The sequence below is a fragment of the Eumetopias jubatus genome, unplaced genomic scaffold, assembly GCF_037043125.1.
Source record: "Eumetopias jubatus isolate StellerSeaLion01/CBP00866 unplaced genomic scaffold, mEumJub1_p1.0 scaffold_4, whole genome shotgun sequence".
Classification (NCBI taxonomy): Eukaryota; Metazoa; Chordata; class Mammalia; order Carnivora; family Otariidae; genus Eumetopias; species Eumetopias jubatus.
Genome location: NW_028274810.1, coordinates 52,648,937 through 52,664,059, shown reverse-complemented (window position 1 = coordinate 52,664,059; position 15,123 = coordinate 52,648,937). Strand labels below are relative to the sequence as shown.

Here is a 15,123-nt window from a genome sequence, read left to right as displayed (position 1 = left end):
TTTATAGTGTGTTCAAATGAAATCTATCTTGGCCTATTTACAAACACAAACATTGTTCTGTATGTGATCTCAGCAAGGTCTAATCCATGCAACCTACTTGCCAAATCAAATTATTTAATCTGGCTTTCTTCTCTTGAGTTTTCCACTGTCTTCTATCTTTGTGGTACCCACCTCACGTGGGCAGATTGAAGAACAGAGTTTGTTGCTCTCTCTCGATGAATTTTGACAAAGATACCAAGGAAATTTTCTAGTGGCAGTGGAATGCTGTGAGCTAGCCATGGTTCTAAGCGTGGGATACAAGGGAGTAAAACACAGAGAGCCCTTGCTCTGCTGGAGCTTGCATCCGACTATGAGGAGACAAGACTCACAAACCAAATGAATAAACAAAATAATTTCAGATGGTGGTGAAGTCCAAGAAAAACAAAGAATCACTTGGAAAAGAGTGGGGGAGTCAAAGCTGCTTTCGGTGGGGGGGGGGGTCAAAGCTGCTTTCGGTGGTCAGGAAAGGCATTGCAGCTGAAACTTCACAACATGACATGTCAAGATCTGGGAGTGGAGCATTTCAGCAGTGAGCACTGCAGGACTCAACAGCTGCTGAGGACTTGGGAAGCTCACGGAACAAAAGAAAAGCCACTGTGGTTGGAGACCAGTGAAGGGAGGGGATGGAAACAGGAGAGAAGGAAGACAAGATTCAGATCAGGCAGGGCTATGGGAGCCATGGAGATGGATCTGGAATTGATTGAGAGGCAGTGGAAAGCCACTGGAGGGGTTTAAGGAGAAGGTCACATTTCCATTTGCATCTTTAAACAATTACTTTGGATGTTGGATGGACTGGAGTAGCTACAGATGGCCTTCTGGGTTTTTTTTTTTTTTTTCTGTTGTTGTTTTGAGAGATTGTCTTGAATCTGTCTTTGAGTAATAAATACTCTGACTTTATTTAAATGCTATGTTTATTTTCAAGAAAGCTAAGAGAGATTGGAAGGGATTCTGGTAGCCTTCCCCAAAGCCATTCAGCACTGTCACTGCTGAGGTCTGAGGGCTCAGGTGATGGTTTAATTCAGCTATTGAATAAACTCTTTCTCTAACCCAAATCGTTCTGATAGTAGATTTTTTCAGAGTCATGTTGACAGGTAAAAAAGATGTAGATCTTAGAGTATATCATGTGCTTTTTTTTTCATGTACTTGTTTTTAAATGGCTTTGAAGCACTTCAATTATTTGATAGTCATTTTGATACTGAATCTGTTAGTTTATTAGGCTGGCTTTCATCACTGAAGCTCTTTCCCTCTAAGTCAGATCGGAAAGATAGAAGTGCTTAAGAGATCTTACTGTTGATGGAGCTTGACCTCTCTGTGTTCCATTTTTCTCCACCAGTGTTTCCATTAAAACCTCTTGTGTCCTGGCTAAATTTCATTGATGGAGATCCCTACTGTCTCCCGTAACTAGACTCACCTGTGCACGCCTCCGACTCTGTAGCTCCTCTCCTCCTACTTTCAGGGGCTGAAACTGTCTCTGCTCTGAAATGTATTTGTAACCCAGAGGAAAATACATGAAGCTTCCTGTAGCTGGGACTTGTTCCTGTTCCAATCTTCTTTATACTTAAGGGCTCGGTTTTTCTTTTCTAGTTACTTACATGATATGGCAGGTAAGTGCACAGCCTTAGAAGTCAAAACAGACCTGGATTCAAATCCTGCCTCTGCAACTTACTGGCCATGTGTCTTTGGGCAAGCCTGAACTTCATGTTGTCTTTCTTCCTTCCTTCCTTCCTTCCCTCCCTCTTTCTCTCCCTCCCTCCCTCCTTCTGTCCTTCCTTCCTCCCTCCCAGCCTTTTCCCCTACCCCCTCCCTCCCTCTCTCTCTCTCTCTTATTTCTTAGCTTTTTAATCTATCACAATTTACAAGATTTTCAGCAAGTGTTTATTAAAGCTCCAAACATTATGCTAGGTGCTAGGTGCTTAGGTAAGTAACATGAACGCAAGCCTTGTGGAGCTTACAGTATGGTGGCAAAGACATTAAATTAATCAAGATAACTAAATGATTATAAGTGAGCAAAATGCTATAAAGGAAGCACTGAATTCTCAAAGAGCTTTTTAACTATGGGACCAAACCTGGTCAGATGAGGGTGAGTCAGAGTTGTTGCAAGCATCACATGACTTTTTGCTCTTGATATAACAGTACTCCTGCCTTATCTGTGGGTTCGCTTTGGTGGGTTTCAGTTACCCATGGTCAACCAGTCAACAGATGATCCTCCTGCTGACCTTCAGAAGGTCAGTAGTAGCCTAACACTAAGTCTCACCGCCTGTCATGCATCTCGCTTCACCTCCTCACGTAGGCATTTTATCATCTCACATCATCCCAAGAAGAGTGAGTATTATACAATAAGATATTGTGTGAGAGAGAGAGAGACGGCATTCACATAACTTTGATTACAGTATATTCTTATAATTGTTCTATTGTATTATTATTGTTGCTAATCTCTTACTGGGCCTATTTTATAAAGTTTATCATAGGCATATATGTATATGAAAAAGCAGTATTTATAGGGTTTGGTACTATCTGTAGTTTCAGGCATGCACTGGGGTTTTTGGAAGGTATCCCCCATGGAGAAAGGGGGACTCCTGTACGACCTTTGTATTCACTCGATCATAACTATGGTTATTTTTATTATTAGCATTACTGTTGTCACTGTTAATATTGCACACACCCTGGGCCTGTATATACGGGTTTCCGTGAGCTTTCCCAGAACTTGTTACATGGTTGCTCCAAAAATGTCGATCGACTGTGTTCATGGTGACTTGCCTAGAACTGTCTGCATCTGTGTTCCCTGACTCCTGCCATCTTACTTCGTTTCTGCCCTGGTATCTGAGTAGTTTCTGGGGTTAGCCACGCAGAGTTTGGGTACCATCCATGCCTTGGCTCTCCCTGATTCCTTAGAAAGCTCCTGATCTTATTGCTCTATCTCCTAAATGAATGCCAACCAAATCCCAACATGACAACTGCTGTGTCGCCGTGCTGTGCTAGGCTTCTGGACGAGTGAGACTTTCAGAAAAGTTTCTGAAAGAAAAGACAGTGCCTCCCTCTCTCTCTCCTGAAGCCCTGTAAAGAGCCCATTGCTACACCCACTCTGCACTATAAGCACCTGTTTTGGCTGAATTATGAGCCTGAAGGGTATTTCTTCCTGTTAGTTTTCCAGACAGTGTTTTGTTATTTATTCACCACTGACCTAGAGGCGAGGCTGTAATAATCTGCAGACTTTTCCATTCCTCCTTACCAAAGCCTACGATAATATGTTTTTCAAATTTTGATATTGTCAGCACATATGTGATACATACATCTGTGCATGGTCAACTCCCAATTTTCCCAGCTGATCGGTGAGAGGGATAGCTCTTTATGGTCATTATCTCTGAATCACCTCTTCTACTGGAGTGGCTCATCACTGATTTTAGTTCTTCCTTTTCTTTCTATTCTCGAGTTAGACCTTACTAATAGGTATCTGCTCTGTAACTTACCAAAAGATGGCTGCCCCAGGACAACACTCGATCTCTGGATATTGCGTCATAAGAAATACTAAGAATAACATTATCCCTGAAATGCTCCATAATTTCTCTTAACGAGTAGGTACAACTATACTGCCCTCCCCGGGAGGAGGAACTGTTCAAGTAGAGCTCAGATTTGTTAATATAAAAATATTAATGTAAAAATAGTATTAATAAAAAATACCATTTCTTGAGTTTCTGCTATGTGCCGGAAACTGTTCTTATATTTTCTATAGGCATTTGTCCCATTTAATCTTCACAGCAATTCTATGGGGCTCTACTATGATAATTATCTCCATTATATAAATGAAAAAGCTGAGAATCAGGGAGTTTTTGACTTGCCCAAATATTTAGAATTTGTACGCTGATCTCTCTGACTCCCAAACTTGTGAACCACTGAATAATATTGTCTTTCCCACTTTACCTTTGAGAAGTTATATTTCATATATTCCCAGGTAAGGGCAAAACAGTGGCATCATCTGCACCACAACAATTGAGAGTTTACAATAAGTAATGTTGTTACAGTGTGCTTACCTCTTTCTTCTCACCATACAAAAATTAAATTTGAGGAGATTCCTGTCCAGTTCCTATAATACTATTAAGCATCCATAATACCTCACATATAAACTTCTGGCTAATAAAAAAAAATGAGTAGGTAATTACAGAAGTAATAAAACTATTATCCAGAATATCTTTGTTCTGATTATTTTTAATCCAGTTGGCTTACAGTTTCTCACATTTTACTTTATAGGTTTCTATGGCACTGTGTGTTAAAGCAAACTTTAATAAACTACACTGGATATTTCAGAGAAATTTGCAAAGCTATCTTTGGTACTTATATGCACTTCTCCCGTGCTAGGGTGAGAAATCTATTTCCTCTTCTTGCTTAACAATCCCCTGAGCACATCTCCTAGTTTCAGTTATCATAGATTTTTTTTATTTTATAGCAATATCAGAGGCAATTCAATCATCAGTTGACCTTTGTTTAATATGAGAAATAAAGTCATTTTGACTGTGTGGCTTGGAAAAGGTTATAGTTCCCAATTCTGTATTAATAGCTCCATTGTAGCTAAGGCTTAATGCTGCCTTTGATTGTAATATTTCTAACAGATGCTCAGTCCTCAATAACTATAACAAAATGCATATTTTAGGAACGTGTAAAAATATGCAGATCATCTCCAAGTTTATTTATGAACTCGAAACAGTGTTTTTATGCTGTTTACTTTGCAATAAATTCAAGCACAGCCCTTGGTATCACCTTTTTACCTGTGCTCTGTTTTTCTTGTTGTCCTCACAAGTTCTTCAACTGAAGCAGAAAAAACAGCAGGAGAGATGAACCCCATATATAAGGCACACGCATCCAAAGTGTGCAAAAGTCCAAGACCCTGTAGATTCTCTGCGGGCAAAACTGGCCCACAGAGAAGTGGGCCGGTCACCTGAGGAGGGTAGTACTGCTGGTCATTATTACTGCCGTGTGTAATGTCTGAGTGTGCTGGGCTCCGAGTGAAGGCTGTACAAACGTATCACCTGTCTCTCACCGTAACCCTATCAAGGTTATTCTTAATCCCATTTGATGAATAAGGAAAATGAGGCCCAAGGTTACATGCACAACTAGGAAGTGGCAGAGCAGGATGGAACCACCGAGTCCCCGATCCCATCATCTCTGAGCCCCCGTGTTTAGTGACTACCACCCATCATCCTGGACCAGTCGGGGCAGCTGGGTTGGTGAGGCTCTTGTCCAGTGTCAAGAGCAGCCGAAGACGTGACACAGGACCTCTTGCTCACCGCTCATCACCCCGTCTGAGCACTCGAGTGTGCCTTTTATACTGGCTATGTATTGTTAAGAGCCTTTACAGACTTCATCGAGCTCATTTAGCAGCACAGCTTCCCAGGCCCTGCTTGTCTGGGTTCCTCTGCTGGGTGCTTTTCTGCACAGTGTGCGATTTTGCACTGTTCCACTGCTCCCTCTTCTCTCCTCTTTCCTTGTTCCTCTTAATGTGGTTTGCACCATGCTGCTGCTTTCTGTGTTTTCGTCCCAAGCTCTCTGCTCTTCACGCTCCCCTCCCTCCATCAGACTGGGTAGCATAGAGCAGCATCAATGAAGCGGTGGGCAGCCTTTTGAGCTAGGCCACTTGGGTCAAATTCGGACCCCTCTCACTTATTAGCGCTGCAGTCTTGGCTCATTTACTTCTCTGAGCCTCTGTTTGCTGTTTTCTCAGTTCTAAAAAATCAGTATTACGATACTAATACCTATCTCAGAGAGTTATGATGATGAGGAATGAATAAGCTGACGCATATAGAAAGCTCAGTCTATCTAGTGCCTGGTACATAGTAATTGCTCATCTAAACATCCCCCTCCGTTTTGTTTTGTACTTACATTTGCATTATAGTAAGTCATTTATGTCAGGAAACCCCATCATTTGTCGGAGGGCGAAATGACTTCAACCACACAGGGAAAACCCTTCCCCCAGGAAGAAATCAAAACGAGTTCTCCCTTTAAGATGCTTCCCATTCCGTCGTTGTCAAGTTCACTTTGGCCACAACACCAGTTGGCTGCCTGCCACCGGGGCCTCAGAGACCAAAACATCAGCCAAGTTTTGTTTTACTCTTAACTCTTGCAATTCCTGCCTCTCTGGCTCCCTGCTACCCGCATCTACAATGCAGGGATGAGTTGGCAATAGCTCCGCATTCGGGGGGCAGTTGACCTAGGCCTTGTGGTCTTAGGGGCTGGGCAGAAAGCTGGGGGAATAATGGCTTCCTGATCACTTGCCCCACAGCAGACGTGCACCAGAGCACGTGTGACCACGTCGTGTGTGGCTGGGGAGGGGAGCGTGTAAAGATGAATTCAAAATGACCCTCCGAGCCTGCTGTGCCTGGTAGTTCTCATAAAGCATTTCATCTGCTAACCACAAGCTCCTCTTACAGATGGTATAATTTTTTTTTTCCATTTTAAAAAGAAGGTCATCAGCGTTGAGGCCAAGAGAAGTTAAGTAGTTTGACCGAGGTCTACCTGATTCCAGCGTACAAGCTCATCACTGCCCACCGTCCTGCTCCCTTTGCTTTTCTGTACACCTTCCTTCCCGCCCTGCCTCCTGACCTCAGTGTCCTCATCTATCAAATGACAGGATTCGGCACAGTGATTTGGAGTGCCCTTCCAGCTCTGACGTTCTGGCATCTGGGTCAACCTCTGAGCTTAGAGGCATCGTTGCCTGTTGTCCCTCTCTTAGCGTCTGTCCGGATGTGTATGAACCGGCCCCGTTTGCACGCTGCTGCCTGGTTTAGGCTGCAACAGTCCGTGACTCTGTCTCTTAATCACATTCCAGCTCCCCTTACTGTGTTTCCTGTATGGACCAAACACACTTGTTTCCATTACTCTGGAGCAAATCCTCTACAGAATCCAACAGAGCTTCATGAATTCTCTTCTGCTAGTTGTTGAATGTGTGTTGCCTTGATTCACAAGGTTATACAATTTCAGGAGAAAAGATGCTCTGCAGAATCGAAACAGGTTGGAGTAGAGTGTAGAAGAGAGGGAGCCCGACAGCCATGAGCTCCACTGAGATGAATACCTTTTGTTTTGCTTTTTACAGTCTTGTGAGATTTGATACTTTCTCCAAGGCTCAGACAGAGTAAGATCCTATAGCTTGTGCAAAGAATTCAGATTTGAGTCTGCTTGGGTTTTTTACATGATGCCGTGACCTTTCCCTTGATGTATGGTAGAAATAGGCACTAGGTTAGACATTTCATTGCAGGTTTGCTACTAATTTTTGATGTGCTGCTTTGATTAAGATGCTTTTCATTGATCAAATCAGTCTATAAAATTGATTACCTTTAAACTGAGTAATCTGAGGGACTCTGTGTCTTGAGCCGTGTAATTCTTTAATCATCTCAACTGCTTGGGAAGACATAGGATCACCTTTTACCCTTTTTTTGTGTGTGTGTGCTTTATCTCCTAGGTTCAGTCACCAAGTACTATCAGTTCTGATTTTAAAATGACTCTTTGTATTCTTTTTTCTTCTTTATGTCACCTACTATTAAAATCTGGGTCTTATTTCACTCCTGGAATCCTGAAATAGATTTCAAGCTGTCCATATTCCCAGGTTCTACCCAATTTCCCTCCCAGTCCTTCATGTATGTCCTCCTTAGGTATATACCCTTGCTCACTTCTTACTCTTGTCCGAAACCTCAATTGTTCCTTCTCTACTGCTTGCAGTATCAAGTTCTCCAGGCTTCCATCGGCACAAACTGCCCAAAATAAACTTTCTCTTCTTCCATGTCCACCATCTTATCTTATCTCTGAACCTTTGCCAAAGCTGTTTTCTGCAGCTTTCTTCATTGAATTCTTCCAAATCCTTCAAGGTCCAGCCTGAGTACAAAACAAACAAACAAACAACAACAACAAAAAACTTTATCCCTCTTGTTCATTAAGAATTCTGAGGGGCGCCTGGCTGGCTCTGTTGGTTAAGCATCTCACTCTTGATTTTGGCTCAGATCATGATCTCAGGGTCCTGGGATAGAGCCCTGCATCAGGCTCCCTGCTCAGAGGGGAGTCTGCTTGAGATCCTCTCTCTCCTTCTCACTGTACCCCTCTCCCCGCTCATGTGAACTCTCTCTCTTTCTCTCTAAAATAAATAAATAAATCTTAAAAAATTATTCTGAGCATAAGCATGATACCAGGTACATAATGAACAATTAGTAAATATTTGTTGAATTAATGTATGACTCCCTCTCATAAAAGTATCCTTGATTGCTTCATCCTACATTTATGGCAGAATTTTTTAAAATACAGTGATACAAATTTAGCGTCTCTGTAGTCTTATGGTGTCAGAGAGTTGCTTTGTTTTCATACAAAAGGAAGAATAAAATGAATGAAATCAAAGAAGATTTTTGAATTGGCCAAATCCTGGCCCTAGCCATTTCTCTTACAGACTGGAGGAGAAGGGAGTTATTTCTATGTGTCAGGCCCTGTTCTGAGTGTTCTATCAATGCTTTACTTATTGAACCATTACAACAACATTGTAAGGTAGGTGCTACACTATCCCTATTACACTGATGTGAAAACTGAGGTCCAGAGAGGTTAAGTAATTTACCCAAGATAAAGCGAGAACATGGTTAAGTCAGGATTCAAATTCAGAGATTCGGGCTACAGAGGATACAGTTGTCAGCATTGTACCATGCTACCTCTCACACCACCACATATCATAGGGAAATATTGAATATATTATTAGAGTAACTCCAATAATGAAAAACAAAACCTCTTAAGTCAGGCTTTACAGTCAATGGAACACAATATTATCTTACTAGGAATGGGTAGCCCTTTAGATTTGACTCTCATTTATTCATAATCCCCAGTAAGATGCTCTCCTAGCTGTTTATAAATAGATATACTCTTGTGTTTTGGCCTTAGATGATAACAAAGTTGCCCTAGCTGGAGCTTCTCCTTTTCCTTTGGAGGGTGTTCTCTGGCCCTCTGAAATGCCTCATGGCTAATGACAGGATGTGCCTTCTTTAAGGAAGCTCTACTTCCTGGAGCTTCTCTGGCATGCTGTCCCAGAGAGCTCTGCACGGCAAGCCTCTAATCAGCTGAATAAAAATGAAGTGGGCATTTGTATTTCCCCACTGATTGAGTTGGCCCAACCTGATGTAGGTTCAGATTCACAAAAGCATAGACAGGCTTGCTTCCAGGCTTGCAATGGAGATGGAGGAAGGCAGGCTGTGTGCCCGGCTTCCTTGCAAAGCATGGCTTTGGATATGTGTCACTAGTACCCTTTAAAACCAAGGCTCCAGAACTCCCCTGCACCCACCCAGAAGTCATGGGATGATTTGTACAAGATGTCCTACTTCTGATGCCAACTGGACCCTGTTCAAATTAAAGTGCAGATCAGAAAGGGTTTTTAAAGGGTGAGTGCATCCATCATGGATAAAATGATATATGACACAAGATGTCTCAGACTGTTCCCCATTGGTTTTTCAAGCTTAATATTTGTGTGGTACTTAAAAGTTTTTTCTCAGAAAAGCCTAATCTTCATCATGTGAATTCCAGTTCTTTAGGAGAATGTCGGCCTGGTTAAATGATGTTTTCTGAGTCCATGCTTGACAAAATATTATAGTAGTACCTTGATATTTACAAGTTTAACATTCAGGTTTCCATTATGCATATAAAGCATCTTAGGTTGACAATAAAGAATAATTTGTAGGTTTCCTAAGGTATGAATATGAATCATCCACTTAAGGATGCAGGGGTTTAGGTGGGGGTCAATTAGAGAGCAGACCCAGTTGTGGGTCCAACATCCATATCTCAATGTGCTTTGTTATTGTTTTGGCTAGGGATTATAATTTGGGGATTATATCTTCCAAACATCAAGGGTAAACTTGACAGCTGAATCAGTGATATAGCTTTGGATTTTTGTAAAAATGGTTGTACATAATGGAATTTTCCCACTCCAGACTCATGGCCAACACTGTTAATCAAGCAACTGCCCTGGCCAAATGCAGCTTGCTTCAAAATCCTCTACAAAAGGTTAATTGGATTTGGTATTCAAAGATGTGAAAATTGCTCACTTACTGGGATTTGAAAGGTCTAAAATAAGCTGCCTCTTTTTTGCCTCTTTTTAATTTGAGACTGACTCTAAATACAGATTTCTCCATTCTCTCCTATGTCCAAGTTTGGGTCTCTTAGACATTGCCAAGCATTCTCCAAACACATCAGGAAAATGGGTCACTTCATTTGATCTGCCCACCTTTGGCAATGGAATTGGGATAGATGTTTTGGGAGGTTATAGTGAGGAAAAAAAAAAAGAATAAGGGCCAGATTTCATGCATGAGGAAGATAGGTAGGTACACAATTGACAAAATTTCCATATAGGCAAAATGATGTGCCTTGTCCTTCAACCAGAAACTCAACTTGTGGTACCCGAGAACAACCTGCCTCTTGGCCTCATTTTAAAAAGCTTGCCACACACACCAATAACTTTTGTTAGGATGGGGAAATTTCCTCACCTAGAGAAGACACTTAGATTTTATGGATTGGTGATTCAGTTTCAAATACTTAATACTTTTTGGATTATTCTATTATCATGATCTGCTGCCTCAGATTATAGGCCTATTGTCATGTTAGTTTGCCCACTAAAGTGGAGCCCCATTAGGAAGGGGGATGTCTCTTCTTTTTTTAAATTCATATCCAAGACACTAGCAGTGTACCTTGCATGTGGTAGGTGTGAATTAAGAAATGAATAAATGGTATTTAGTACGAATGGTTTTCTCACAATCTTATTCCCCATGAACCCATCTCGGACCTGTTCCAATGACAATTTCTCATTGTTGTAAAACGTTTTTTTGAAAGAGACAACTGCATCCATTTCTCTTCTGCTCATTTTTATCCTGAGAGCAGGGCTGGCTTCATGGGTACAGTCGCATAAAGCTTAGAAGGGCCCTGCCCTTAGTATAGTGCTCGAATATTGCCTTCTTAAAATTCTTAATAATTCTTGAGTTGGGGACCCTGCATTTTCATTTTGCACCAAGCTCCACAAATTATGTACCAGGTTGTGCCTGAGTACCTCATAAACACTCTGTGCTCTGCTGGCCGCTGTGGGTTGGCCATCCATCCACCTCAGCTTTTCTTGACCCACGTTGAATTCACAACTAATGGCTGTGTTTGTGAAGTGTGGCTCCAGCTACTTAATAAAAAGCCCTCTAAGGCATCAGGATCAGGGAGAAGCATCCCTTATCACCTGGGCGTCAGAGTAATAGTCCTAGAATCCTCCATGTCGGGGTTGTGATTTTGGTTTCAAAGAGTCAAAGAGAAACATCTTTAGAGAAGGGGACCAGGAGAAGGGCTAGCACATGTGAATGGCTTCCAGACCCTTCCCTCCAGCTAGAAACAAGGGAAAGGAGAGGGAAGCTGAGCCTTGAAAGCTCCTCAAGAAATACCTAGGGAGCCCTGTTTCTGGGCCCTTTTCTCCTGCTTCTCTTCCAGGACTCAAGCATCCTTGGATAATGCTTCTCCAACTTGAAGGTGTACAGGAAACACCTACCAGTCTTGTTAAAACACATGTTCTGATGAAGTAGTCAGGGTTGGGGCTTGACCCAGGGTTGGGGCTGCATTTCTTTTTTTTTTTTTCTTTTTTATTGTTATGTTAATCACCATACATTACATCATTAGTTTTGGATATAGTGTTCCCTGATTCATTGTTTGTGCATAACACCCAGTGCTCCACATAGAACATGCCCTCTTTAATACCCATCACCAGGCTAACCCATCCCCCCACCCCCCTCCCCTCTAGAACCCTCAGTTTGTTTTTCAGAGTCCATCGTCTCTCATGGTTCGTCTCCCCCTCCGATTTACTCCCCTTCATTCTTCCCCTCCTGCTATCTTCTTCTTCTTTTTTTTTCTTAACCTATATTGCATTATTTGTTTCAGAAGTACAGATCTGTGATTCAACAGTCTTGCCCAATTCACAGCGCTCACCATAGCACATACCCTCCCCAATGTCTGTCACCCAGCCACCCCATCCCTCCCACCCCCCCACCACTCCAGCAACCCTCAGTTTGTTTCCTGAGATTAAGAATTCCTCATATCAGTGAGGTCATATGATATATGTCTCCAGTAACCTCATAGGTAAGGCTAATGCTGCTGGTCCCTGAACCACACTGGATAGTCAAGCTGCCATTTTTCAGGTGTTGGGAAAATCCTGAACTTCTGTTTTATCTTAGCTTAGGGGAGCTACCACCTTTCCCTAAAAGCAGTCTGGCTAACCTTATGTTCCCCATACATATACTGACACAGGCTGCACAAGGGCATGCATGCATGTTATGACTGAGAACGCACAGAGCGTCCAAACAAGAGCAAAGTCTAACTCCAACTGCCTTGAACAGTGAGGAGATTTATTATCTCACACAACTGAAAGAGCCAGACAGAACCCAAATCAGGCACTATGAGCAGTAGAGTCCATGACTCTAGAGTATCATCAAAGATGCAAGCTTTCTTCTCTCTGTTGTGCGATCCTTAGCACACAAAAGGCCTATAACTGTTACAGGCATTACTTTGAGATAAAATAATGTCCAGAGGCAGAAAGGGGCTGTCTCTGGAGTGTTTCTTTTTAGAACCCGGATATATTTCCCAGAAGCCCCCAGTAAATATCTCACATTTTGTGTCACAGGTCTATACCTATATGGGTTTATATTGGGTTCAGTGATTTAGCCAAGGGAATGAGATGACAATGATTGGCTTGACTTAATCAGGATAATCAGGGTCCACTTGCTGGAGCTGGGGAGGAGGGGGTTAGTGCCCTTTGAAACACATGTATATATGGAGTAGGTATCTGCAAAACGCCTAGGTTATGTTAGAAAGCAGAATTGCATTATAATGGGGGAGAGAGGAATGGGTCCTGGGTTTGCAACCAATCTGGCGTCTACTCACACACATGCCCCAATAAAAGGCCTTTATTTCAAGAAGGGCCATAGACAATCTCCCCACAGATCTGCAACCCCCATCTGGAACCCTAAACCCTCCCTTTTCCTTCACTGGAGTACTTGTCCCCAAAGCTGCCTCATAAAAAGTTTGGTTTGATTTTAGAAAAATAATTTTGACTGCCCCATTTTAGTGGGAAGCTGATCCCCAATGCTTAATTATAATGCAGGACAGGAACAATCTGTGTGACTCTGAAGGAAGTACCAGATTGGTTTTGTTGTTGGCTTTGCTTGGTTTAAATACTAAACGTTTTTCAGGTCCACCCTCATATTCATGAGTTCCATTAGTTCTGTTAGTTCCATTAATAAGGTCATCTCTGTGTCTTATACACCTAAACAAATAGAGGGACCTCTGAAGTTCAATACTCTCTTGATACAGGTGTTGAGATCTCATGGTTTTACCAGCATTGTCCAGCATCGCTTTTCTCTTATACTTTAGACACGAGATGAATGTTACCGAAAGCAATTAAAAAGCAATCACACTTTTTGAAAACATTCCTGGAAGACCTAGTGAACTACCAAAAGCTACCTTTGAAAGTATGCTAGGACTATCAGAATGCATAAAATGAACAACACAAGAAACAGCAGGTGTTGGTGAGGATATAGGGGGAAGGGGACCCCTTGTGCACTCTTGGTGGGAATGCAAGCTGGTGCAGCCACGCTGGGGAACAGTTTCGAGGGTCATCAAAAAGTTAAAAATAGAACTACTCCGTGATTCAGCAATCATACTACTAGGTGTTTATCCAAAGGATACAAAATTACAGATTCGAAGCGGTACATGCACACTGATGTTTATAGCAGCGTTTTCAACAATAGCCAAACTATGGAGAGATCCCAAATATCCACCGATGAATGAATGATAAAGAAGATGTAGGGGCGCCTGGGTGGCTCAGTCGTTAAGCGTCTGCCTTCGGCTCAGGTCGTGATCCCAGGGTCCTGGGATCGAGCCCCGCATTGGGCTCCCCGCTCCACGGGAAGCCTGCTTCTCCCTCTCCCACTCCCCCTGCTTGTGTTCCCTCTCTCGCTGTGTCTCCCTCTGTCAAATAAATAAATAAAATCTTTAAAAAAATGTAGTGTGTGTATATATATATATATATATATATATATAATGCAATATTACTCAGCCATAAAAAAAGAAATCTTGCCATTTGCAATGATGTGGTTGGAGCTAGAGTGTATTATCCTAAGTGAAATAGGTCAGTGAGAGAAAGGCAAATACTATATGATCTCACTCATATAGTATTCCTCCCCCCATAATGGAAGGGGGAAAAGAAAAAAAGGAGAGAGGGAAACAAGCCATAAGAGACTATTAACGAAAGAGAACAAACTGAGGGTTGATGGAGGGAGGTGGGGGTGGAGGGATGGATTAGATGGGCATAGGGAGGGCACTTGTTATGATGAGCATGGATGTTGTATGTCAGTGATGAATCACTGAATTCTCCTCCTGAAACCAATATTGCACTGTATGTTAACTAAAAAGAATTTATTTTATTTTTTTTTAAGATTTTATTTATTTATTTGAGAGAGAGAGAGAGAATGAGAGATAGAAAGCACGAGAAGGAAGAGGGTCAGAGGGAGAAGCAGACTCCCTGCTGAGCAGGGAGCCCGATGCGGGACTCGATCCCGGGACTCCAGGATCATGACCTGAGCCGAAGGCAGTCGCTTAACCAACTGAGCCACCCAGGCGCCCCTAACTAAAAAGAATTTAAATAAAAATTTTTTTTAAAAATATGTTAGGAGAATTTGTTTCTTGTTATAAATTTCTACAGTTAAAAAATGAATTGAGTAAACCTTCTATCCTCATTTATTAATGAATGCTACTACTAAAAAAAAAAAAAAAGGCAGAACAACATGGTGGGTAAAAACACAGCCTCTGAAACCCAGTTTCTTGAGTTTAAGCCTTAGTTATGTCACTAAGTAGCTGTGTGACCTGAGGCAAGTTAGTTAACCTCTTTATGCTTCAGGTTCCTCATCTGGGAAATGAGGAAAAGAAAGGCAGCCCTCTTTCTTGGTTGTCATGACTATTAAATGTGCATAAATAGAAGAGTGCTTGGTATGGAGTAGGCCTTCTGTAAGTATTAACACATTTATGTATTTTTATATGCCTTCCATGAGACAGGCCCTG

At 42.0% G+C, this 15,123-nt stretch overlaps 1 protein-coding gene across 1 annotated transcript in view; it reads left to right on the top strand.

The window, feature by feature from the left end:
• The first annotated feature begins 1,636 nt into the window (after positions 1–1,636).
• Positions 1,637–15,123, top strand: part of SGIP1 (SH3GL interacting endocytic adaptor 1) — a 182,574-nt gene continuing 169,087 nt past the window's right edge. The window contains exons 1-2 of the mRNA XM_088022846.1: positions 1,637–1,643; positions 2,173–2,361. Coding sequence (XP_087878972.1) covers positions 1,637–1,643; positions 2,173–2,361 — 196 coding nt within the window. The remainder of the gene's footprint in view (positions 1,644–2,172; positions 2,362–15,123) is intronic.